The sequence below is a fragment of the Neodiprion virginianus genome, chromosome 5, assembly GCF_021901495.1.
Source record: "Neodiprion virginianus isolate iyNeoVirg1 chromosome 5, iyNeoVirg1.1, whole genome shotgun sequence".
Classification (NCBI taxonomy): domain Eukaryota; kingdom Metazoa; phylum Arthropoda; class Insecta; order Hymenoptera; family Diprionidae; genus Neodiprion; species Neodiprion virginianus.
In genome coordinates, this window is record NC_060881.1 from 245,712 (window position 1) to 270,879 (window position 25,168).

The 25,168-nt window shown below is 41.9% G+C and overlaps 1 protein-coding gene and 1 long non-coding RNA gene across 7 annotated transcripts; one reads left to right on the plus strand and one right to left on the minus strand.

Annotated features, from left to right (window-relative positions):
* On the minus strand, window positions 1-24,610 carry LOC124305409 (cilia- and flagella-associated protein 45-like). Of its 6 annotated transcripts, none has more exons than XM_046764801.1 (8): window positions 24,432-24,610; window positions 24,170-24,325; window positions 3,377-3,579; window positions 1,632-2,036; window positions 1,152-1,537; window positions 942-1,074; window positions 575-868; window positions 1-512 (listed from the first exon to the last, which is right to left on the minus strand). In XM_046764801.1, exons 2-8 carry the CDS (start codon window positions 24,243-24,245, stop codon window positions 315-317), a joined length of 1,695 nt encoding a protein of 564 aa, XP_046620757.1. In that variant the 5' UTR covers window positions 24,246-24,325; window positions 24,432-24,610; the 3' UTR covers window positions 1-314. The 6 variants fall into 6 exon arrangements, with proteins under 6 accessions (XP_046620757.1, XP_046620760.1, XP_046620759.1 ...); XM_046764804.1 differs by lacking the exons at window positions 24,170-24,325; window positions 24,432-24,610 and adding exons at window positions 18,634-18,787; window positions 19,274-19,587; XM_046764803.1 differs by lacking the exons at window positions 24,170-24,325; window positions 24,432-24,610 and adding an exon at window positions 18,634-19,587.
* LOC124305420 (uncharacterized) lies at window positions 9,869-14,347 on the plus strand. Its single transcript, XR_006908377.1, has 3 exons — window positions 9,869-10,652; window positions 11,518-11,629; window positions 13,740-14,347. It is a non-coding gene; the product is annotated as an uncharacterized LOC124305420 (long non-coding RNA).
* Window positions 24,611-25,168: the final 558 nt, after the last annotated feature.

Genomic DNA, 25,168 nt, shown 5'->3' on the forward strand with positions numbered 1-25,168 from the left:
GAATTTTAATTTATACCACCAATCTCATGATTAGGTATATAATAATTTATTAATAACACAAGTATTACAGTACAGATCAATTGCTATAGTGTCAAACATTCGTGCACACGCGGATAAAAATATGATAGTTATATGCATTCCCGATTATTAATTAGTATATAAATGCGAGTTTAAAAAAATTGTATAATTCGTGATAAAATCGGCTGATAAGGAACGTGACTGCCGACTTCACCGTCGCGTGACGTTCGATTTGTATGAACAGGGATTACCAAAACGAGGTGAGAAGAAACATGTGAGTTTCCAGGATGAGATCATTACTTGATAGTGTCGATCATGCGTTTAACTTCGTTCACGTAATACTCGGGTACCTTGTTATCTCGCATCTCTTGACATTTCCTCTGCATCGCGCCGCGCAGCTTCTGCATTCGGATCTCATTTTGCGTCCTGATCGCGAGTCCCTCCTCGAACATTTTTTGCCTCGCGGCGATCCTCTCTCTCTCCTTCTCATTAACCTGTAAATATGGAGTAAAAAATAAAGTACGCCAATTTGCATTTGGTAAATTCTATGTTATACCTGTTTCAAAATTTCACTCCTATGACGCATCGCCTCGTGGTGTTTTCGTTCCCGTTCTTTCGCCTCGCGACACAAGGCCTCCTTCTGTACGACGAGTACGCGCTGAAACTCGCGTTTGTCCCTCTCGATTTCCATGGCCTGCATAATTCGTTTGTTGTTGATCTGGTCGTCCCTCGATTCCTTCATCCTGCGCTGATCCTCGATCCTCTTCACCGCCTCCTCTTTCTCTTTACGCCGCCACTCCCGCTCAACTTCCTCTTGGATCCGGGCGGCGTTCATCTCGTCAATCGTCGCCTGGTAAAACAAGAAACTTAAATTGCGAAACCGAAAGCGGTAGTCCTGGTAACCAGAGTCGCGCGATCATCACCTGAACATTCTGCGCCAGCTGCACCTGCTCCGAGACTCTCTGCTTCTCGCGTTCCTTTCGCAAATTCGCCAATCGGGTCTCCTCGGCGATCTGAGCAGCCCTCTCTTCCTGCTTCCGCATTGATTCCTGTATCCTGAAAATACGTATCATACGCTCGTCAATTAGTTCCCGGATGTACTGACTGCTGAAATTGACGGACGTGGCGCATACCTGAGGTCGATGATCCTGTTCTCCTCTCTCTCCATATCCTTGAAATGGCGAAGCTGATCGTTCCCCTCGGCGAGCTCCTTTCGCATCCTGGCGTGCTCGGCTTCCTTTATCTGCTGCTGTCGCATTTCCTCTTGCTGCCAGGCGATGTTGCTCAGGTTAATGAGCCGGCTCTCCTCCTGCTTCCTCTCGAATTCTATGACCCTTTGCATCTCGACCTCTTCTATCTGCTCCTTCAATGCCTGCGCGGTCCTCATCCGCCTCCTCCTCTCCTCCTCCTCCTTTTTCTCCTCATCGCGAAGCCCGAGTCGCCTCTCGTTCTCGGCCATTCGGTTAAGCCGCTCGTCCTCCTCGGCGAGCTCCTTCTCGATCAGTTTCTTCTCCGATATCTGCGAGAAAGATAGAGCGGATAGAGAAGGATAGAGCGAAGCAGTTTGGTAGTTAAAATTGGTCGCGCCTATCGTGTTACAGGGTTATATATACCTGAGCGTCTCTGATCGCCCGACACTTAGTCTCGAGGATGAGCCTGTTGCACTTCTGGATCTCTTCCTCCTGCTCGAGTTTCAGATTGAAAGCCCTTTCGAGGAGGTGCATGGTCCTCTTCCTGGCCTCGGCCTCGACCTCGTTCACCCTCTGGCCCTTGGGTCCCTTCCGCATGTCCATCCTGCGCATCTCCTCCTTCCTGGCCATGCTCTCCCTGAGCAATCGGTCCTTCTCCTTCTCCGCAGCATCGATCATCGCCTCCCGTTCCTCCTTGGTGACGTTCCGACCTTTCTCCCGAAAGTAGTCGTACTCCTTTCTGCTGATGATCTTCGGATAGACCGAGGGCTCCTTGGACGGTACCAGGAACTCGGCCTGGGCGCCGTCAGCCCCGTTACGACGACCCATCTGCAGTGAAATTGGCGAATAATGTCTGGCCTTCCGATTATATGTCTAGGTGCCACATTGACATTAACATTAACGTTGACATAGGTAGGCGCGAAGAGTAGAAAGGAACAATCTGCAGGAAAGAGGGGAAAAAAAACACAACGAAACCTTATCGCGCGGTGTATCAGGGTGCAGAAACTTGCCAGATAACCGTATATATTATACCTATACCACTCGGACCTGACGCCTGTCCCATGTTACGAACGTACGAGTGACTCGCTATCAAATCTTCAACCAAGAAGGACTTCCCGCTGCCGCCGATAAAACTCGCGGAAGTATGATAATTATTTTCCCATAGCGCACGTGAGTGCACATACGTAAGCAGAGCGATCCGTCGCATTTCGAACTACCAAATTTCCATTGCTTACGATATACATATAATATCTGTATAATTTATAAACGAGTTGGCGGTATTTATATTCAAAGACAGACGCGTCGCTTCATGTCCGCACAAATCTCTAGAGTGACAGAATATCGGCGAGCGGATCAAGCCTGCGGAGGAGTACGCGAGACCTTGATTCCGACACACACCAGACAGGGATTGTATAACGATTTCTGTTCGGTGTATTTTGCTATAATTGAATAATTTCTCTCGAATCGAGATAGCGTTTTTAATTAACTTCTTCGTTATGTCGCAATAATTAACTCTGTACAGATTTGTCAAAAGTTTGATATGTACACGTCGAGTCGAGAATATATTCCACGATCTTCCCCCAATATCTATTGTATCCACGAACAAATACATTCCAGAACATTGTATTTGGTATTTTCTCAATATATGCATTACTTGTGTGGACAACTTTGGCTACCACGAGATTGACGTAGAACAACAATTGATCGCCGACCGATGAAACAAGTACAATGTTCCTGTTCTGTAAATAGTAGTACGGATCGTATTCTGTAGTTTTTACAGTGCCAAATAATGATCTCAGTAGTTATTACAGATGCGAGCATTAAGAATTTTCTTTAAAAATCGATCGCATTTGTAGATGATAATTAATAATAATTAATCCCGCCTGCTTGATAACGCGGGGTTAAATAAATACACTCACTCTCTGCTTCTGATCCTATCAATATCCAACGACGAGTACAAGCGACAGTCAAGAAATTGTAAACGAGTCGAGATGGAAAAAAAAGTAAAAATAAATAAATGAAAATGAAAATAGAAAGTATAACGATAATTATACGGGGATATATTGTAGGAACGATTCACTCGATCAATTAATGCCGCAGTCCATGATGCACGCGTGTATATATCATTTATATAATTGAATTTGAATTAAAACTAGAAAATCACTTACTTCCTTCCCGTCGTAGGCTCGTTTCTTCTGCAAATGTATAGGCCGACCGTCCAGCGTTTGGTCGCATTTCGTTGGGGGATGCCTGGTGTAAACACCTGGTGGAAATTTGGTCGTGCCAGGAAAATTGACGGCCTCGCGCAGTATCACAGTTGGCTTGACTTCCTTGGGCATGTTTTCCGCAACATCCGTTTCTCCGCGATAATCTGGGAAGTTACAGGAAAATGTTTACAGAGCCTGGCTCATGCTGTTCTGTTTGTTCGATATGAATGCCGCGACGAATGAGGGTGAACAAAGAGTGAACAGAATCGTCGGATTCGATTACTCAATACTTATTTTAACGCCCGGATGCACGCGTATCCATGCCAACGAAACACGAATTCTGTTATCTGGCGAACGGAAGATGCATATTTTTTGTTTTTGTCTTTGCAAGCGTTTAAACGTGACTTGAACTTTGTCACTGGTGAACTCGTGATAACGAGCCATACGAGACCGATTGTAAGGTACGATAAACGCATGGAGAATATGAATTGATTAGAAGCGTAGAGTGCAGTAACATTTTTTGCAGCGTATGTACATCTATAGGCGGAGAGTGACGCGGGTTTGTCAGGCGTTAAAAACGAAATCAACAACGGGCCCATTATCGTCTCAAACACAAACGAAGCCGGGAGATAACCACCACTTGATTGTAATATGGTATGCATGTTTAATAAATGCATAAAAGAGCGATGTTCTGCGTTATTGCGTAGAATTATCTGAACCTGAAGACAAGTGAATCAACTTTAGAATAACTCGGCAATTCTCCGATAATCGGTAGAATAGAGCAGCTATAATATACCACCCATGTATATACCGCGATATACGTGTAATCCTGCAACGACGCGCCGATAGTGTATTAATTAATCATCACGTGTCTTTGATATCATATGCAGAAGTGAAGTCGAGTATAATAATATAACGTCTTCATCGTCTACGCGTTTGAACAAATCCTTACGTTTTTTTTTCTAAAATTTACGGCGCAGAGAAGGTCGACATGGAATTATAGAGTTCGCGCAATGGGTCACCTCTTACTGTCCGTATAACTTACAGATGACCTCATAGTAGAGACGAAATTCGTGTCGACATTGTATAGGTATATTTTTTTATGATATTTTCACGTACCCATTTGTGGACGTAACGTGTTCTTGGTGCTTGGAGAGATATAATGCTGTTACACCTATGTATCTTTCATTACGAGCGAATCGGGATACTAAATGTTGGCTTCGAATGCGATCAAGTTCCAAGTATAGAGAACGATTTTCTTTTTCTCATCAGCACCGACATGACGGTTTTTGTTCTGAAATTATTAATAAACTCGGCCCAGACGTAGAGATGATTTGTCCTCCGTATAACGCTTATAGACTAATAATGTAGGAAAATCATTACTTGGTCCATTTTATATCACCCAACAACGTGATGCAATGATATGTGAAAAAAACGTTTCCACGAACAGAATCAGTTTTTATCAGTTACGGGAGCCTTGCTGACACCACCAGCGCCGTAAACATATCACGACTGAAAGCATTTTGTACTAACGTCAAGTCAGCTGACAATTATATGTCCTACAGATAACTTTAACGCAAGCCGAGATGCAGGATGCGCATGTCTTCTCCCACTGCAGGCTCCCATTGTGATAAGCTAATTCGAAGGGAAATGCGATAATGAGCTAAAAAAAAAATCGGTATAAAATAATGGTTGAAAAACTACGGAACTTGATAAATTGGCTTCGCCTGCTGCAAAGGCAAAGAAACTCTTCCTACGAAGAGAAAGTATTTAATTGCAGAAATGATTTTGCATTTAACAATATATCAATGCCTACGTACGATTGTTACGATATTGAATTAAGACCGAAACTGCAGCGTTTATTGTTCATACTCCAATTTGTCATCATATGAGTTACGGTATTTGACGAGGATCGGAATACCTACGAAATAAAATGCCAATCACACGATTAAAATTCCGATTAACGAACCGGGCTAATTCTCGTCCATAGAATAATCGCCTGCATGTCGTATAATTTTCGATGTGATAGATATACAACTTGTAACTGCAGTACGGACGGTGATTATTTGATGACAGGTTGAAAATTGCGGTTTGGCTGCAGCTGACAGATAGAATATCGCGTGTACAGGGACGGAATATCGCCCCAAACGCAGGAAATATTATGTATGAAGAATTTGAACACTTGTTCGTAAGACGTGTCAATACCGTGAAACATCGCCGTCGATGTGTCGTCAAGGCGACGAATGTCCCAACGACACGTGGTTCTTTACGTCGACGGAGAATCCCCTGTCCCTTGGCCCCGCGCCGCCCTCGCGGGTGTAATCGTTAATACTGCACCTCGGTTCACGTGGCTGTTCTAACAATAAGCACAGCCGTGCACATCCGCGAAATGCCCTGCGCTACTTTTCGCCGAGATTTTGCACCTCCGTAATTCTACGTTCAATAGTTGATTATTACGCGATTGGGACCGAGATCAATCGTTTCTTATTCTCATTCTAATATTATACACAAAATGAAAAACTTCCCTGTATGCAGAAGGGATGAATAAAGGTGACTCGTTTCGCAAGTGATTTTTCTCGATTCATTGTAATATACAATTTATACAGATTAATTATTATACGTATGGTATCGCACGAAATCACACAGTTTTACATAGGATATTGAAAATTAAACGAGTTTGGTATAATGAAATTGTATAAAATTTTGCAATCACTCGTGGCTTAATGTTTGTATAATATAAAGGAATACAGAATTTATCAAGTGAAAATTGCTTCGCGACATTTCCACAACGCGGTTTACCGTACGAGGAAATATTTCCCTCACTTCCCCATACGTAAGTTCCAAGGCCGCGATGTGTACCCACATATATGTAACGTACAGACACGTAAAATCTATAAATCTTTTCGGGCTGACGTGGCACGGTATTGTTATCGTATTACGTCATCCTTCACTTCTCATCTAATTCGAAATTTCTGTCCGTATGGATATACGTGTATACACATACATAGGCATACATGCACGTGGCTTACAGTGATGTACCTACTACAGCAGCTTGCGAGGGAGAAGAAGAGGTTACATCTGGAGATTGAGCGTAATTGCATAATGTCAAATGGCGTTTGACACGAGGAGTTAGGATGTTCTTTGTCCGACGAAGTGGTCGAAGCACAATATACTTTATTGCACATGTAATATACGAGGTAAATGCCTGACACTGTCATTCGTCTAAGAACACATGTATTGCCCATCGATGACGTCCGGTATCTGCAGTAATCTATCCACGTAATATACGCGTATAGTAATGTATAGTGATTCGTCGAAGTGCAGAAACGCAGAATCTGTGCTGCAGCTAGGAAAATAATCCGCAGTTAAGCGAGTCGATCGAATTATGATCGAGGATTCAATGGTGCTGGCTGAATTATTAAAAACGTTTGGCTTTTACGTGTTTCTTTTTGCACACCCTTCGTTATCTCCGCATGTAACAATTTCTGACCTAGAGTGGAAATTGGCGTTGGGATATCGATATTTTAGCTCGAAACATCGCGAAATTGAAGGTACGTACCTACCTTCGACAGAATCGTATACCTACATCCATTTTCTTTTACCTTAGATTTCTGTCATTTTTGTCCCCAACCATTACACTCTGCGTACCTTAGAATTTATACTTTGTATCTGCACGTGTATTTTTAATTTTTTTTTTTATGACCAGCTCATACAGCGTTTTACGACCCCGCGCTTGCCACAATTCTCAACGCTATAGAAAAGAATCGTTATCTTTGGTAATGAAAATACATTATACACGACCCTTATAGGAAATACCTTTTCTACCGCTTCATGGTTTTCAATTTTTCAACTTTTATCGCTCTCCGACAACTCGTATATAATATCTATTACATAACCCTATTGACATACGTGTGTATATATATACCTGTACGTTGTACAAGCTCTGAAACTTTTAACCGGAGACAACAGTCAGTGGCTTTTGCAAAGAATATGAGTGTAAGAATGGGAAAAGAAGGGAGATAAAAAAAAAGTACAGGGAGCTGTTGTTGGTGGAAAAAGGAGGCAAACACACAACTTACGAACAACCGACGTGGGTTTCGCTTTACAGCTGCAACAATCGTATTCACAGCCCCCGCTTGCCAGCAAGTTGCAGGCAGGGTGAAAATTTATGAGCGTTGAAACTTTGAATCTGGATCCACGTCGACAGAATGATACCCACCACCAGACAAACGTAACTTATTGTTAGTCCCACCCGATGTGGAATAATCAATTTTGTTTTTTTTTTCGCTTTGTGGGATAAAAAAAAAAAAAAAAAAAACACCAAAAAATAAAATCCCTACAGGTAGTCAGTCACAAATAACAGGTAGTGAAAAAAAAAAATCACTCCCTCATTCTTCTCTCGGAGTTGAAGATTTTATTACCCTGTGGTAAAAGTTTGCCAAAAAAATATACTGCAGCAGGTTTCTACCTGTTGAATGAGATAAATTCTCCGTTATACCTGCGAAGGGTTTCCGGATTCAAGTGGAACGGTCAAATGTCGTGGGAAAGATGGGCGTCAGAGAAAAAGGTTTCCAAGGTTTCGAGGGTAACGTGTAAACGCTGCAATTTTTCAGACCGAAAGATTTTACTACGACGTAAAAGGTATTTTTTCCCCCAGATATTTGGGCCTTCCACTCATTAGGATAGGATACCCTGTATAAGCATCTGTGTATACTTTTGGTTACAGTACGGGTGTAATTGTAGATACAACGCTCGGTACTCGAAACACGTTTCACAACATTGACAACGTATTGGTCCATAACTGGTGGCGGTATAACGCCGGAAAAAACTTGCCACGAAAATATACGTCAGACAATAACGAGCGTGTGTAGTTATGCGTATATGTGCGTTAGAATTCGGGGGTCGAACACAATCATCTTGTGAATATTAAGTGCTACTCGGAAACGGTGAGGTATTTTTAACCCATAAGATCGTTCGGCGTTGAATTACATACTTTCTTAGGAATGGCTGTAAGGCGCTGGAGAGTTTAAAGCTCATGTTTCGTTTCTTAAGTTCCTCAACAACGGGCGTCGTTCAAATATCTGTGTGCCATTCTTTCACGCCAGTCAATCAGGGCTTTGTTCTCTCCTAGGCACGATGTTTGCCATCGGAGGAGAAAAAAAAAATATTTTACATAAAATAAATCGCCAAATCCAAGATCTGCACTGCCGAATACTCTTACGATTTGAACAAGCGACCCATTTACGTATGTAGGCACGATAAGAGGAAGACGTAAAGAGTGAAGTATTCATAAACAAGATAAAAAATCTACCCAACAAGAAGATCGATCTCATAATACTGTGTGAGATTACATGCTCCGTGCGGTACAGAGGCTCAGCTCAAATGCTTATTTGACTCATCGACAGTACGGGTGAGTGTGTGAAATTTTTTTCATTCCTGCAAATGTAATAAAGATTCTCACTGTGCACGACCAAAGCGGCAGAGATGATGAAATATTTTGCAAAGCTGTGTACTATAATGCGTGAATTTATGCTTCACACACGTATTTGAGAGATCGAAGTCAGTGAGCCAAATTTATAACAAGATTATTAACTTAAATATAAAGTATAAATTCCCTGAGAATTATAGATATAGATTATAGATTCGTAGGTTTCGTTATTTTAGATACTTATTTTTTTAGGATCGTCTCGACGTAATCGTATAAGCATATTGTTAGTTTGTAAGCATTTATTTCATGTTTCGTAGGAATTTTTTTTATCTTCTCATCCCCGCGGTTATACAAAGTATTTTATAAAAATGAGCAAATTTCCTGGAAAAATTTCCTCATCGACTTGAAAATGTTGCGAAAAGAGCAAGATATTCACACAGAACTCTGCAGGAAGCGGCTGCACGCCCTGTTATATTGTCATCATTCCGTTTGCGACGCTGTATCGTACATGAATCATTCAAACGATGACGAGAAAAAAATAATAATGATAACCACAATAATACATAGTTAAAAAGTAAATCAACCGTTTGAGTTTTGCAACGAAAATTGACGATATACGTGTATCTCATAACGCAGGCTTTATCGGCATACTTGGAGCCAGAGCGCAATTGGAATTTACGTATGAAATATACGCACGTGCAGCATTCTGTAGTAAATATAATCGCGAGAAGGGTTGGATCGTGCACATTGTGTACGAGAAGTCGGTCTATAAAACCGTAGTAACTAGAGAGGAATAATAAAGTATAAGAGAAGCGTCGAGTTTTCTGCGAATCGCAAGATAGCTGGCCGGCTGCCAGTAAGATTGCTGAGCCAAATTTCGTGATCTGGGTTACGATTTATAAATACAACGAGACCGAAACGTCACCCAATGATTTTGGCATGCGATTCCGTCTGCCTAGCGCATAGCGGGACCCAACAATGTTGGCTTGCCGTTGTCGCAGGTACGAATTAATTATTCGCGAAATAGGTATAAATAAGGGCAAGCGGTGGGAGGAGGGACTTCGGAGGGAGGCTTCGGAGCCGCGAGTATCCATCCGTCAAAGCGTTAAAGCGTCAATCGACGAGGCGACGACGGTGCGTGTTCGTTCGTTCGCCGTATAGTCCAACCTTTCGACCACCACGTGGCGCTGCCCCGGCTCACCGCCTCATCGTCTCCTCGGTGAAAGAGCGGGCCGAACGTTGATACCGGCGACGGCGGTATGCAGCAGCCGCAGGAGGAGCATTGTGGCCGCAGCCGTCGGCGTTTTAGCACGAGGGTCAGAGAAGACGCGAGGCTTCCGAGTTTCCGGCTCTCCCGGAGCGAATCACTTTGCCGTTGCGCACCGCGGGTGACAAAAATAATTTTAATATATTCTCGTTCGAACACGGTAGAGTGAAAATCGGCACGCCGTTCCCGCGCGGAATTTGTGATTTGTTATTGTTGTGTCCTGTTCCTCTTTCTTTTGTACATACATGTGGGCGATATTCGGCCGATTATGACGAGGAGGAGGCGCAGGAAAGGAGAAGCCGTTTGCGACGAACAAAGTTATCAAAGTGTCGCGGATCCAAACGATATGGGTGAACAGTGACGGAGAATTATTATTCACGAGACATTGTTCACGAAGAAATATAACAATACGCGTATGAAGTGCGTGTAACGTAGCGGTGAGAATTAGAAGGAAAAAAAAACAAAAAAACAAAAAAAAACAGGATACTTCGTCGCTTCCGTTTCGGCTCAATGCCAACTTCGTGACTGAGAATATTGAACAGGTACGACACAAAACGATCTCCACCTCCACCTTTACCTTACCCTTTTCCTTTTTTCTCCCGCTTCGCATGCTCGTTTTTTTTTTTTTTTTTTTTTTTGGCGTGTATGTTTATATCCAGCCGGAAAGTACGAGAGGGGAAAATAAATAAACTGCCTACTTTTATTTCTCAGCTTCCCTTTTCGCTCCTCGTACTAACAATAAGTATTATACCAGCTATTTCTCCGACGATTATTCTTCCGCGGCGTGTTTCCTCCTCGTCGAAACGACGTCCGACGGTCCCGCATAGACGCCGCCGGTTTTAATTTAACTCCCTCCTCCCTTTCCCTCACCCTCTCCCTCTCTTCGACAGCGTATGTGCTCGTCGTTGATTCATCGTGGGTCAGTGGGCGTTTTATGCGAGATAGCTTCGTTCGCCCGAGTTCAGAATGACGATACACATCCGACGATGTCTGTCGAGCGGCGTGTGGGCGATGAGAGGATTTCAGATCTTCTTACTGCATCATGTATAATACTCTTTTCTTACCACGTTGAAGTTGATATTACGTTATCGTACCGTGAAATTATTTATTAAAAATCACTATTATCTCAATTTTACAATGATTTTTTAAGGAATTATAAAGATTTCGAAATATAAGGGTATTTTGTTTTATTACGGTGTACTGAATTTTAGATAATTACGAAAGCGCAAAATAACTGTTTTTCTGCAGCACTCGTTGCGATAACGTTACTAACTTCAATATATGTAATCTTTTCTTTTCCCTCGCCTCTCGCTTCTGAATTTATTCCACGTTTTACACTGCATTACACGGTGTATTCAAAAGTTTCGTGATGTTAATAACGATGGAAGTACTTCTCGAATGTTGTAGAAGAGCGGGCGAACCATCAACAAAAAAAACACATGTGATTCCGTTCTTAGCCGAAGGCTCATCGTCAGTTGACTTCATTCGTTTCCTGCCGATCGCATACATTCAAAACAAGGTTGCTGGGGATCAAAGAGTCTGACGATAAGGCGTAAAACCGTGACAAGACGACCGACATTATCCCTCTTCCCCGTTCCTCCTCCTCCTCATCCTCATCCTCATCCTCATCATCCTCATCCTCATCCTCATCCTCATCCTCATCCTCCTCATCCTCATCCTCATCCTCCTCGATTATATGCAACTACTATGTATCAACAGTGGTGCAACAAATCGTATACATATTCCGACAAGCATCGTTGTATCCCCCACCCCCCACCCCCCTCCGGCTAATTCCATCAACGTATTAAAAAAACACGTTGTACCGTTTCGGCAGTAATATCTATCCATTGACTCAGCCGTTTGCGCGTTTCAACAATAGTTTTCGTTGGAAAATAATTGATTATAAAATCGCCGCGTAATTATCCGAATGAATTGCTATGCATAAACTTGTCAGTGTAAAAGCGGAGAGAGGCGCGGTGGGGGTGGGGGTCGAGGTTCACGGCAATCGGAAACTTGTCGGATGGATCATGTTGAAGTTAGTGACATTATCGTAACGATTCATGATTCATGTTAAGAAAAAAGTATTATTTCGTGACCGTGAATAGTTTAAAGTCAGTAAACCGTAACGACAAAACAGGGTGTACTCATGTTTCGATATTTTGGTTTTTTCAAATTCATTATAAAATCGTGAATTAGTGAAGTTTTTCCCGGTGATCCGTTACGGTAACGTTACCTGGTATAATATCCTTTCGCAAAAAAAAAAACCAAAAAAAAAAACGTGACCGTTCGCGGTCTGCTCCTGTTTTTTTCATCTACCTTCTTCTCACCGCTTAAATCGAGTCTCGCGCCATCGTCAAAAAGTTGAAAGACCGTTGACGGAAGAGGAGATTGCGATTTCTACGTATATATTTCATTTTTTACTTTTTTTTCAAGTGTTTTATAGTAGTCGACCACGATAATAACCGCTTCATGCCTGTGATAAAAACCGCAAAGAAACTTTATATTGTACGTATCACGCCTATAATTGTTGGCGCAGCAAACGGAAAATTGCGTAAAATTTTACCTCATTTTTACTTCATTATTTTTATATTACATTATTGTAGATATAGGTATGTATGTAAGCGAGGTTACTTCGATATTACTCATTATACCTATACCTACATTCGTATAGGCGTCTTGAAAAGCGCGGTATGTAATGTCAAGATTTTAAAATTAATACTGATCAAAACACGTGAGAAAAATCACCGGCATTGCAGCATTTCGATACAGAACCATTGAACGAGAATTTTTCTTCCCACTCTTGCAAGCCTTATTCCGTACGTACATGTATAGTACCTGTAATGTACTTTGTAACTTTACTTTGTCCGACGATGTCCTCGAGACATGTGCACGCATTATAAAGGTCGAGAAAAATGCGGTGTGAATAATCATTATGATGGCCATGATCACTTGTGATGTATGCGCGTCACGTGTGGTGGTAAGAAATCGCATGAGTGATGTAAAGAAAGAAGAGAAAGATGAAAACTATGCAGACTAAGAATTTCTGTTACATTTTTACGCGCGCTCAAACTATTTATCTGCTCAAATAAATCATTTCCACGCACGGCTAAAAACTTTTTTAGAAAAGGCCAGAGAATGCCTGCGTGAAAAGTGGACTATATTATTATACTGCATATACAGTGCAAACAAATTATTTAAATGTATTTGAATAATTACCCCCCTCCTCATGCGATGAAAATAAATTTAAAAGATGGATGAAACAAAAAATATATATAAAAAAACAGGAAATTACGTAAGTAATTTGCAACTGTGAAACACACGTGCCGCGTTGAATTTTCGGTTGTTAAATAATTTTGTCATTTCACTGAGCGTAGTTTTCCGTCACTGATGAAACATTTGCTCATGTGCTCGTCACCCGTACATACATACCAATCACATACATACACAATTCGTATACCTACATTTGATTAATTGAACTTTGTTTTTTTCGCATATCAGAAATGAATATGTGGTGTGTATATCATAACATATAAAGTGACGTAAATGTATGAAAACAGTGTTGAGAAAAATCTTTTTTCGAAAGTAAAATATACGTAAAATACCACGGCAACCTCTTCAATCTCTTTCAGGTACGTTCGTATACTCAAGGACCATCTTCAGATGCCTTGAAAAATTATGTCTTCAGCCACTGCTGGTCTGCGGGGTGCCGTAGACCGTCTCGCATCTCTTAACGATAAAAGGGACAAACGAAGGGACGTCCGAGAGAATTAGGCATGTTTCGGACTTTACCCTGAAAAGAATTCATCCTAATTGTTTGATCCTCCGCTGTATTTTCTAGCCACGTGTTTCTGCAGACACAAGGATCTTCTTTTCATCTCCTTGGAGACCCATTAAGTCGGAGACAGGTTTATGACACAAGTCTAGGGAAAGGCCTGTCGACCTAACTTTCAAGAACATAACCCAGACTCGGAGCCCTTGCCTCATTGTTGTTAAAAAAAAAAAAACAATTCTAGGAAAACTGAAACCGGGCTGGCGCCTTTTTTCCGCACACTTGGGGAAAGAGTAATATCATACGCAGCATGTATACATGTATTTTGTCGTCTCTTAAGCACCCGGTGTAAGAATGTATGTAAGGAAGGTTTACATGTTGGAATCTTACGCTTCTGATGGGAAGGACGTAAGACGGTCAAGGACCGTCTAATAATTGAAATGCGGATATGCATTATCATTAGTTACGAGACAATTCATTGTTGAAGATATAAATTTGATAAACTGGTGATTTATATCTTCAACAATAAATTTGATAAACTGGTGATTTATATCTTCAACAATGAGTTGTCTCGTAACTGATGATAATGCATATCCGCATTTTAATTATTAGACGGTCCTTGACCGTCTTACGTGCTTCCCATCAGAAGCGTAAGATTCCAACATGTAAACATTCCTTACGTACATTCTTACACCGGATGCGTAAGAGACGATAACTTTCTATTCACACATACAAAACACAAGAAAACAAATTTGAACTAAACTGGCGATGAGAGGAATTAACGACAACAGAGTCAGGGCGGCTAGGTGGTCTAGTGGAGCAAGGCTCCGGTCAAGCATCTCTGGATACCAGGTTCGATTCCTGGCTCCGTCGTTAATTTTTAGAATTCACCAGTTTATCAAATTTATATCTTATACATGTATTTTCTCTGTTACATTTCGAGGCACATCTTATCTGACATCCGGTCGCTCGAATCGTTTGCAGACTTCCTTCCTTCATCATGGCTCGTTGAAAATTCTGATGTCTCGCGTATATGAGCAGTTTTTCAACTACTACAGAGTTTGAACAAAAAGGAATAATCTTTTTCTTACACCAAAGCGTGAGAAGAACTAACATTACTGAAGTATACACTTGAGACTTTTTATAATACAATATTGCTACCCGTTGATACTTCTGATGAAAATATTCGTCAAAAATGGTTTCGACTTGTAATATCTTTTGGAAATAGGGACTCCCGTGGAGCTCTTTTCAGCGCGTGTAGTAATTAGTAGGCAGATAGGTAGGTATAGATGTTACTGTTGAACGCAGCCAAAGGTTTATCGCGCCTGTGTCATTTCATTACCCAAGTCTGTATAATAGGTTTTATCACGTATTGTTAGGGTTAATTACCTGCTTAGCATGATTGATTAATCGGGGAGAAGTGGACGAATTTTTAATTTCGAGATACAAATATGTTCAAACTGTGTTTTTCAACTTTACGAATTTGAATCGTTAATATACCTTTTCACGACGACATCAAAGATTTAAACACGCAGTATATCAAATTAATTTCTCCGTAGCTCCGTTTGTTTTACCGTCGGAGTTTTTTTTTTCATTAGTCATATACGATCAAACGTGCTCTACATTGCAATTAAATTTGCACAAAGCGTCAAGTTTACGTCTATGGCAGCATCAAAGGCTTTACCACGGATCTATCCCTGTATACACGTGTGTCAGAGCGGCAAAACCGCTTATTAAACCTTTGACAGCGAGTTACATGTTGCACATTTTCCAATAATGTAGCGGTCCCTCTTTGCCCGAGCTTTCCGCGCCCACGCGACGCATAAACGAGAACTGTTGAATCTGGGTTGAAAGCATTTCCCGGGTCAGGCTCAGTCAGTTTCACGCAGTGCATCGTTATAACAGCTAACCGATACGGAGTAGTAAGTACAGCTAACGTCCCAGGCTAATCAATAATTCACCAGGTCAGAATCGCTCACTGTACATTCGTATACATTATACACAGATGTATGATCTGCATTCCGTAATATTGTGGTCCAAGTTTTGCCGTCGATCAGATAGCGGCTGGTTAAGCATCGCAAACAAACATGATGAATATCATCAAAAATTTTTCGGTCGATACAGGACACATTGCGTGCCATTCTACCCGTCCCATTCATTCGTTCATCCATCCGATGCGCTGATTTTTAATTCCCGATTATCGACGAAAATCTCACATAATACTTACTTTTGCGATGCAGAAAACATTGCGACATAACCCCGGTTGACTCATTCCCGGTAAAAATAACCAAATGGATCAGCTGGAAACTTACGATCTGCCATTGCATTATTTACTGTTCCTAGTTCTCCCATCATGTGCGGTGCTTGGTTACTATAATAAACACTGTAACCAGCGGTACAACAGTTGGCATTGTGCTCGGTTCTCCGGCCGCGATCCCCGACGCAAGTTTACTTCGGGCGACTTTTAGTCTTTCTCTCCCTTTTATTTTCTTTATGCCGCGCATGCGGTGCGTCCAAAATTGTATTGTAGAAAGATCAACAAACTTTCGATTTTAAATATACCAAAACTTGGCCTTGCTTTATTTCCTCGCAATGTCTGGCGGCCTTTGTTAATCAAAGAGGATCTGTTCGATCCTCCACACTTTGTTACACATAATTTTTTTGTGGCTGAAAAAGTTTTCGAGATCAAGCCGTTACTTTGAGCGCATGATTTTTCAATCAACTGATGATCTGTATTGGAAATAGTGTTGTTATTTGTGACAAAAATTGATTGTCTACCTATTTATTATCATACCGAAACAAATCACGCTTACCAGTCAATTACCGATGATTTACAGTTCCCGAAGCCAAGTTGTCGTCCCGTGATTTCGTATGATAATTTATGGGGCAGTAACTTCGTTAACCGTAGAACACACGTATCATTCTTTCTACCTTCTATTTCACGAATGGGGCAGATACCCACCACACGTGATTTATGCTCGGAAAATCGTTACTAGAGCAATAATGGGACTCGTAAGTAGATAAATATATTGTTTTTCTTTAATAAGAAAGAGAATGGCGCGCTGCAAAGCCAGTTTCTGTTTTATAATTTCACGCTATAGTTTAGAATAAGTTCCGAAGAAATGGCTAGGCTGACGAATGGGAATTTTTACGAGGTTGAAGTTGGTAACGTAATCGTAACGAAACATTGGGGTAAAAATCACAATTTTCTTATTTTGACAACGATTTTGAAGGAAATAAAATTGCAAAATACGAGTATGTTTCGTTTTATTACGGTCTGCCGAATTTCAAACGTTTCCAAAATCGCGAAACAACGGGTTTTTCTGATGAATTTCTACACATCTACAAGGGAGGAGAGCCCCAGACTAGGTCAATTTTGACTCCTCAATACGCTTTTTAGCAATAATACAATAATCGATGGGTACCCCCCGAACGATAGCGCGTGGTCTTACGACATGCAATTGGCCGCTCCAAGTGTGATTTACATCCTTTTCTGGACAGCGCAGTCGAAAGAGACCGTAAGCGTAGTTTCATTGTTTATTTCGAACATGCCTGGTCTTCCCTCACATTCGCGGTATGTGCAGCCTCGCATACTTTCCCTTTTGTACATATCGAATGCAAATAACTATGCGTAAAAATTAGTTGCCAGAGAAATATCGCGGAGGCACTTCTACTCCAGTTATTTCGTCGCAATTCCCTCAGACACACTTCAGTCCTTTTTACATTTTAGTAATAATCAGTTAGAACGAGCTGTTCTATCATTAGTCAATTTTAACTGCAAACCTAATACAAATTTTCATCTATTCTTGGTGAAGACGACGGCCATACGTGTAAATTGCATTTCTGAGTAAGTTGCTTGTTACGACGAGAAAATAATACAACCGTGGGACACTTATCCTAGGGTAGAAACAAGCGTTTAGCCGTGAAATAATCGTGATATAAATTAAACGATGAGGGTTTGAACGACGCGTTGCAACATTCTGAAAGCCTGGCGACGATGAGAAGGTGAAGGGCAGGCGGTGGTCGGAAGGAAGGGTGGCAAGGGGGAAGGGGGGTGGGGATGGAGCAGACAGTGTCTAGAGTGTTCGCCAGAGAGTCCTCGCCTCACTGGTGTATCAACGTCTCGGGAAATGGCGGATACCAATTAATGTACATACATACATCTGTGATAACTGACGTGAAGTGATGCACCAAAGTTCAAACCCTATAAAGATCCGTGCTGGTTGGTCCCAGCTCGCTTTTTCTCTTGTCCATGCGATAATCATTGTTGCCAAGATGAGAACTGTCGTCCGTTCGGTTAACATGTCCGCCATCCGCGAGCTTCGAGTGTAAACAAAACGCGTTACCGTCTCCATGATGAGTTGGACCACCCGGGGTCATGCGCACGGTTTGATGAGTTCGCACTGTTGAGATACGATTGCGCCGTTCACGTTCGTCCGTCGCTCTTTCAACGAATTTCGGACCGCCCGACACGTTATCCAAATGATAAACATGCGCGGGGAGAAAAAAGAAGAAGGCAACGGTTAACTCTCGCTACTTGGGAGGAGGACTTGTACTACGAAGAAAAATAGTCGTCTACTGCCATAACCGTCCATCGTTGTCGCGTTCATTAAATTGGAGAAGGTGAGCGAAGGATTTTTGATCATCGTCCTCCTGACGCGCCGGGTAACAACGCGTTCTCTAACGCTCAGCTGCATTTATGCAAATTACATATTTGTATGCTTATAATACGTAAGTGTATACAGTATACGTACCTGAATCCGCGGTCACACGGGTGAAGTTCTTCCTGGAAACGCGTCCCACCGTGGCTCTTTTTTATAGAAGGATCGATTGTCGTTGTTTTTGGTTTGTTGTTGTTGTTGTTGGAGGAGAGGCGAAATTTTCGACCCCTTAACTTCGTCCCGAAGACTATACAAAGATTACAAATCTTAACACGAATAATCTGCTGCTCCGTACTATTTCTAGTGCAACACGTTCGGCTTAATCTTCTTCCGCTAAACCACACGTACCGACCACATGCTTATATATAACTACGTAGTTTAGTGATACACGCTGGCGAGTGAGTCGAACGTGAGATGTAATCCTAAACCGCGTGTAAACACAACCGTCTTTTCATATCTGCACACAAATACATCCAGCGTGTGTAAGCGCGCGCGCGCGTGTGTGTGTGTGTGTGTGTGTGTGTTCTGTTTACGGTGCTGGCGTTATTTCAGCGCAATAGAACATAAATAAGTATAATACAATACGCCTTTTTGCTTATGGTTTTTGTTAATGTAGCAAATAATTACCCTCAGGGGGAAGAACTGTAAAATTTTTCATTTCATTCATAATTCACCGACATAAAACCGAAACATGAAATGTGTACTATATGGCCATAAATAATATTTAGTTTACCAGCCACGCTTGGAGACGACGAACACGCAATACTATATAATTTTGGAGGTGTAACGAACTCTCTGTCCCAGTTTGCGCGTTCAACTGATAACATAACTTGATTAAACGTAAGTGGAATTTCATACTGGATGTTTGCGATTTAGCAAATGCCGACGAACAATTCTACATAACACGGTCGAGTTTCAAAATCTGCGTCTCGTTCATGGCGAGGGCGATAAGTCGCGGCAAGTCTTGCGAGTTCACCGTACACCGATTGCAAAGAGAAAGGGATTCGCGGAACGAAAGTGATATCACGCCGCGGCCACAACGTACTCGTTGCAGCGTTCAACGGTGACTGAACAGACGGCCTCCCCCACTCCCAGATCAATTTAAGGTGCGGAGAGTAGGGGGGGGGGGGGATGGTTGAGCTAGGCTCGCTACGCTTTGTTTCAGGTGCCGGACAGAAGAGCCGGCGTAAGCACATGGTCACACGTTCCGTAAAGCCGCGTGCGGGATTCACTGGACTATAATGTAACTGAAACGTACTCTTCGATGCCTTTGACGCGAGCCGAGAGAGATAGCGTTATGATGTAGTTTGTCTCTTCATACGGTGCATTTGAAAAAGCTAGTTCGGGTAAATTAAAGTTTACTGTATTTCTGAAGCGCAGATATCTTACGATTAACTTTTTGCAAATACCATGTTATGTGACGCCATAAGACGGAGACAAAACTTAAACCATGTCGGCATCTTTCGCTCATCGCTGCAAGCGCATGTTCCAGTTATGGCTATTATAGTTTGAGGAGCGGGGGGGGGGGGGGGGGGGGTCCTAGCCGTCGCGGTCTTTTTAACCCTGATTTAACGGTGTTGCGATAACTGCAAATGTAAACAATTGTTGTGGTTTTTTGTGTTGTAGACGAAGAGAAAGAGAAACGAACGAGGAGCGATTTTATACTCGCGCGGTCACAGTATTCGACGAAAAGTGCGCGACCCTTTTTCCCATTCATACGACATTTGCTCAGATGTTTGGGACATGGTTGAAGAAAGCGGGAAAAATTACGCAGGTCTGATTTTCTGCATGAGTTATCATACACCTGGGTTGGAATGCTGTTTATTTCTCTCTCAATCTTGATATCTTTTCTTATACTTACCTATCTCAACTTGACTGCACGGCGTTGAAATTTCAAACACTCGATCAGGCAAACAATCTGAGATTCAATTTTTGCTTGTTATTTTGTTGCAGAATTCGGAATTGGACCAATTATCGTAATGATAGATGCAAGCAGGCTCGGTCACAGCCTTGCGACTGCGCTGAAAGATCGTCGTCATGGAATACCTGTGCAGCCAAATCGGTCATTGCCCCTTAGACCAGCGCCCCCACTTCCGATTCGAAAGCCGGTTGCCAAACCAATGGAAAATTCCTCGTTGACTAAGGTCAGAGAGGAATCGCCGCGAAAAAGTGAAGAAGCAAAGGATGATAACGAAGAAATGACAAACAAACATGTTGACGATATAAGTAACGCTGTCGAATCGACCCAAAACAGTATTTTTGGAATGAATTTCTACGATCCGATACATAGGGAAGAAAAATCCAAGAATGAACCACCCAAAACTGCTGAAAGTATTGAAATTAGAATCTCAAAAGAATATCTTAAATCCAGACACATCAAGTCGTTGGACATGGAATTGGGGCCTGAGCAAATAAGAAGCAGTGTTAAGGCAGATATCAGTGATTCTGAGTCGACTAGGTCCAGCCCTGGGACTACTAAGATGTCCAAAGATAAGGAAAGGAGAGACATTTGTGGGCAGCAAAGAAAGTCGTCAAGCACTGAAGATAATTCTTCTCGAGTCCGAAATTCAAGTTCACCAGTTGCTCGTGTGAAGATGAAACTTGCGTCACCTGAAAATGAAGGAAAAGTGACCAGAGTTAAAACAACAAAGTGTGATAAAGTCGAAAGTTTTGGCACAATTTTTCCAACTATATTTAAGTATAATGACGCTGAGGCATGTGACTCGGTTGGATTTGAGAAGATGCCAAATCCACTGGCATCTGAAAAACGAAAAATGATTGATCGGCGAAAGAGAAGTTTGGACGGGTATCAAAAAACTGCGCTACCGCGGCTTCGCAGTATTCCAAAGTGCCCTAAGGCTATACCGATGGAAGTGGCACATGCGATAAAGCAGGGAGAGTCAACGAATTTATTGAATAGTGTAAAAACGCGTGGGTTGGATATTTCCAGAAACCATGCCACAATGAAAAAATTACGTAAATCTGTTGAATCAAAGAATACTGTACATGAGGAGACTACATGCATTCTTGAAAATATGGAGATGACCGAAAGTACCTTGCCATCTATGCCAGCTCTGGAAGATACACGGACAGATGCTGCTGGCTGCGAATCAGAATTATTGACTACCAGTGAAATGAATCTTGATACATCTGAAACAAACATAGCTAGTGAAGTTAAAGCTAAAGTATTAAAAACACCGAGTGATGTAACGACCAGAGTAAGTCATTTTCATGAAAATATCCCTGTCGAAGAAGATGTCAATACAGTACACAATCGAAAGAATAATCAGCCGCAGACTAATGAATTACTTACTGCCACGACTACTGTGTACGAGCACAAAATACCCGAGTGTTTTCCAGAATTGATTAGCCATGTAGAGGCGACACTATCAGTATCAGTGCCTTCCAACATTCAACCAGCTCACACCGAGTCTAAAAATGATGATGAGTCGACGAGAATAGACGCATTGAACAGAATGATAGAAGTTGATAAAGAAAATATACAAGGATATGAACCAAATTTCAAAAAACTTGCAGATGAAAATGCACAAAATAAGCTGTCTACCATAGATAGTTCAGTTCTGCAATCACCGCTTGTCGGTTGTCAACAACAGTGTCAGGATGTACGGGGGAAAGATCAGTATAATTCAGTCTTAGATACAAATGACCAAAGCCGAGGAAAGGAAAAACAGGCGGAAAAAAAACTACAGGAATCACAAATTAAGCCCAAAGTGGAGAGCACAGTTAGATCTAGGACAAATAAGTATGACGTATATCTGGAGAAACTTTATAAAGAAGCTGCATATCGGAAGCAAAAATTAACAGAGACTTTGGATGCATCTCGAGCCAAAAGATTACAGCAGAAAATCAATGTTACTGAAAAGAAAATAGAAAATATTATGAAGCAGCGGAAGCGTTCGAGTGCTGAGAATCGAACTCTGCCCACAAAACCTGTCACCCCGTTGAGAATACAAGTGAGGCGAGATCTTGTTCAGAAGATACCATCGCCGGTGTGTGTCGAGCCTGCTTTAGAGTCGCCTCTGGCACCGATAAATGAAACTGACAAAGCTTCGATGGGGAGAAGCTTATTAGATTTTCAACCAATTGTTATTACCATTAATGATGGAGAGACTGTTGCATCAGGCAAAGAAATCTCTGAATCTAACGAAGATAAAATCAAGGAATCTGACAGTATCATCGCCCGGCATCAGTGGATCTTACAAAAAAAATCTCAATTGAAGAATGTGCCTGAAAATACGAGCTTTGTCGAAAATTCGGCGTCACAAGACAGTTATTCCTGGGAGGATGTTTTAAACCCATTCCAAACCCCCAATCCAGAGGTTCAACCTATTACATCAAATCCCGTAAATCCTAAAGTAATAAACAACAATGTGGAATATTCAAGTAAAAACTTACCCCCGGCGTACGAGACCGTCCCAACCGATGCTACTGATACTTCAAAAAACAGCCCTCTGATACGTGATAAAACGAGTGTTAACCCAAGTAATCTGAAAGTCCATGTCGCTCAAAAATTTCCAAGTACACAATTCGGTGCTCGAAACTCTAACGTGGTTTTTGAGAATGTTGTTTGCGAAGAAACAAACTCAAACTACAACTATGCGTCTTGCTCCACAGGCGGTAGTTCGACAGTAGTTGAGAATAGAGCCCTTAATCTTAGCCCGAAGAACTTCATTCCAAACACTATAAGTGATCTGCGTACTCCAAGCACGATACGCCGAGCGGTTTGCCAAGAAAGTGCATGTACCAATGCCAAGTCTTATCCTTCACCCGTTTATCCTACTCAGCAGACCAACTACAACGCAACAGAAAAAGCATCCAGCATGTTTTCCAAGGATAATGGAGGTGCTAATATCAATCTCTGCTCACCGCTTCAAGGACACTCGGCTGTACCTCTCCCTGTATCTTACCACAGCAATTTATCAACCGCTCAAGGCTATCCGATGCCTACCGAATCCATCCCAAACCATCCAGTATGTCTGTATTTACTGCTGATATAATTGTTTTATTTACTTTCTGTATTTTAGATTAATTCTTGTACATTGATTTATTTAAGCCTACACAGTGGCACGCTCAGCATTCTGCGACAAAGCAATCCGTTCAGATTATCCGGGAAGAAAATAACAGGTCATACACAGTGCTGGCCTCTCATTTACTGAATAGAACGGTTCAAGAACCCGCAAATTATCCGGCATCAACTGCCAAACTGTTGAGGTGGGTTTTTGTTGTTACAGAAACATGACAAATTGAATTTCGTAATTACATATTGACGCAATTTTGATGAAAATTTATTTCTTTATTCTAGTCCTACTCAGAGCAGAGAAACTGTTCAAACAACTATATCGCAGCCTGTCACCACTCGTATAATGACTGAGCAATTTCCGACGTTTGGCAATTGGGCAGCAACTCAGATACCCAGTAATCTTGCAAATAATAATCCTGCAACTGCGCCGGTTCATTGTCATTCAACAATTGATAACGTGACCAACTACAAGGTAATTGTCATAGTTTTCAGTAATTCAGAAACGTTGCATCGTTATTGAACTTATCTTTAGAATTTGATGCTAAGATTCTCACTCAACCACAATTTCCATGTTTTTGTTGTACTCACAGTCGACTGGATCAGACATGTACAAAATGGCGGCTACTGCTGTTGATGCTAGGCGACCTGTAAACACCGCCAACATCCAAATGCAGTGGAGTAATAAGTCACCATGGGCTGACCAACATAGACCAGCCCAAGGATATCCATGTCGAAGGAGCAACCCTGCAATGTACCACAGAGATTATCTGGTGATTACTATTATGGTACAATGGATAATAATCCTGCATGAATATGGTACAGACAGTGTAACATGTGATAAATAACGTACAACTATTATTCGTACAGGTAAATCCTCAGCATCCTCAGAGTCATCAAGCTTCTCGCAACGGAATACCCCAAGGGTATCCTGGATCGGAAGTATTCGTACCTTGTACAAAGCAGCTGTATCAACAGAACCTTTCGTTTGACCCGAAACTTGTTCAAAGTACCGAACGCACTGGCGTTCAGCAGCTTGCTCATTGTCAGCAAAATGCGCCGCAGTATGATCCGTCGTTACCGCGAACGTCAGCCCCTCCACCATATTATCAAACTCAAGGAAACCCGGACGTTGTCTTCTCGCAACAGTACATGCAGCAACCGCCCCCGCAGTATGTGCGCGTTGTGCAACCCACGTGGCATCCTCCGAAAAATTACTATCCGAATTATTTGAATCAACAAGTAAATGCAGGTTTTGTTGTACATGCTAATCGTGAAACAGTCAGTAATCCACCGAAATATCAAGCGACGAAGAAAAAAATTGCTCCGGCACCACCGCGTCCGAATGTCATTCCGTCACACGTAATTCACAATATACATAATCATAAATTATTAAGTCAAATGTACAATATAGCTGAGAACTTGAATTCCGTCGTACAGAATCAGGGGACAACTGATTCAATAGATGGTAGAAGATCTTGCCCAACTCCGAACTTGGGTGAGGTTTATAAAAGCCCTGATAGGTCTGGTACTTTGATATGTTCACGGTGTGGAATGAATGGTCCAAAGTTCAATTGTCTAGGATGCGAA

Coding starts and splice junctions, on each gene's coding strand:
- LOC124305409 (XM_046764801.1), bottom strand. CDS start 24,245: ATGTTGGCGGTGTTTACAGGTCGCCTAGCATCAACAGCAGTAGCCGCC. Junction 2,037..3,376: donor GAGCCTACGACGGGAAGGAA/GTAAGTGATTTT, acceptor ATTTCACTGCAG/ATGGGTCGTCGTAACGGGGC. Junction 1,075..1,151: donor AACAGGATCATCGACCTCAG/GTATGCGCCACG, acceptor ACGTATTTTCAG/GATACAGGAATCAATGCGGA.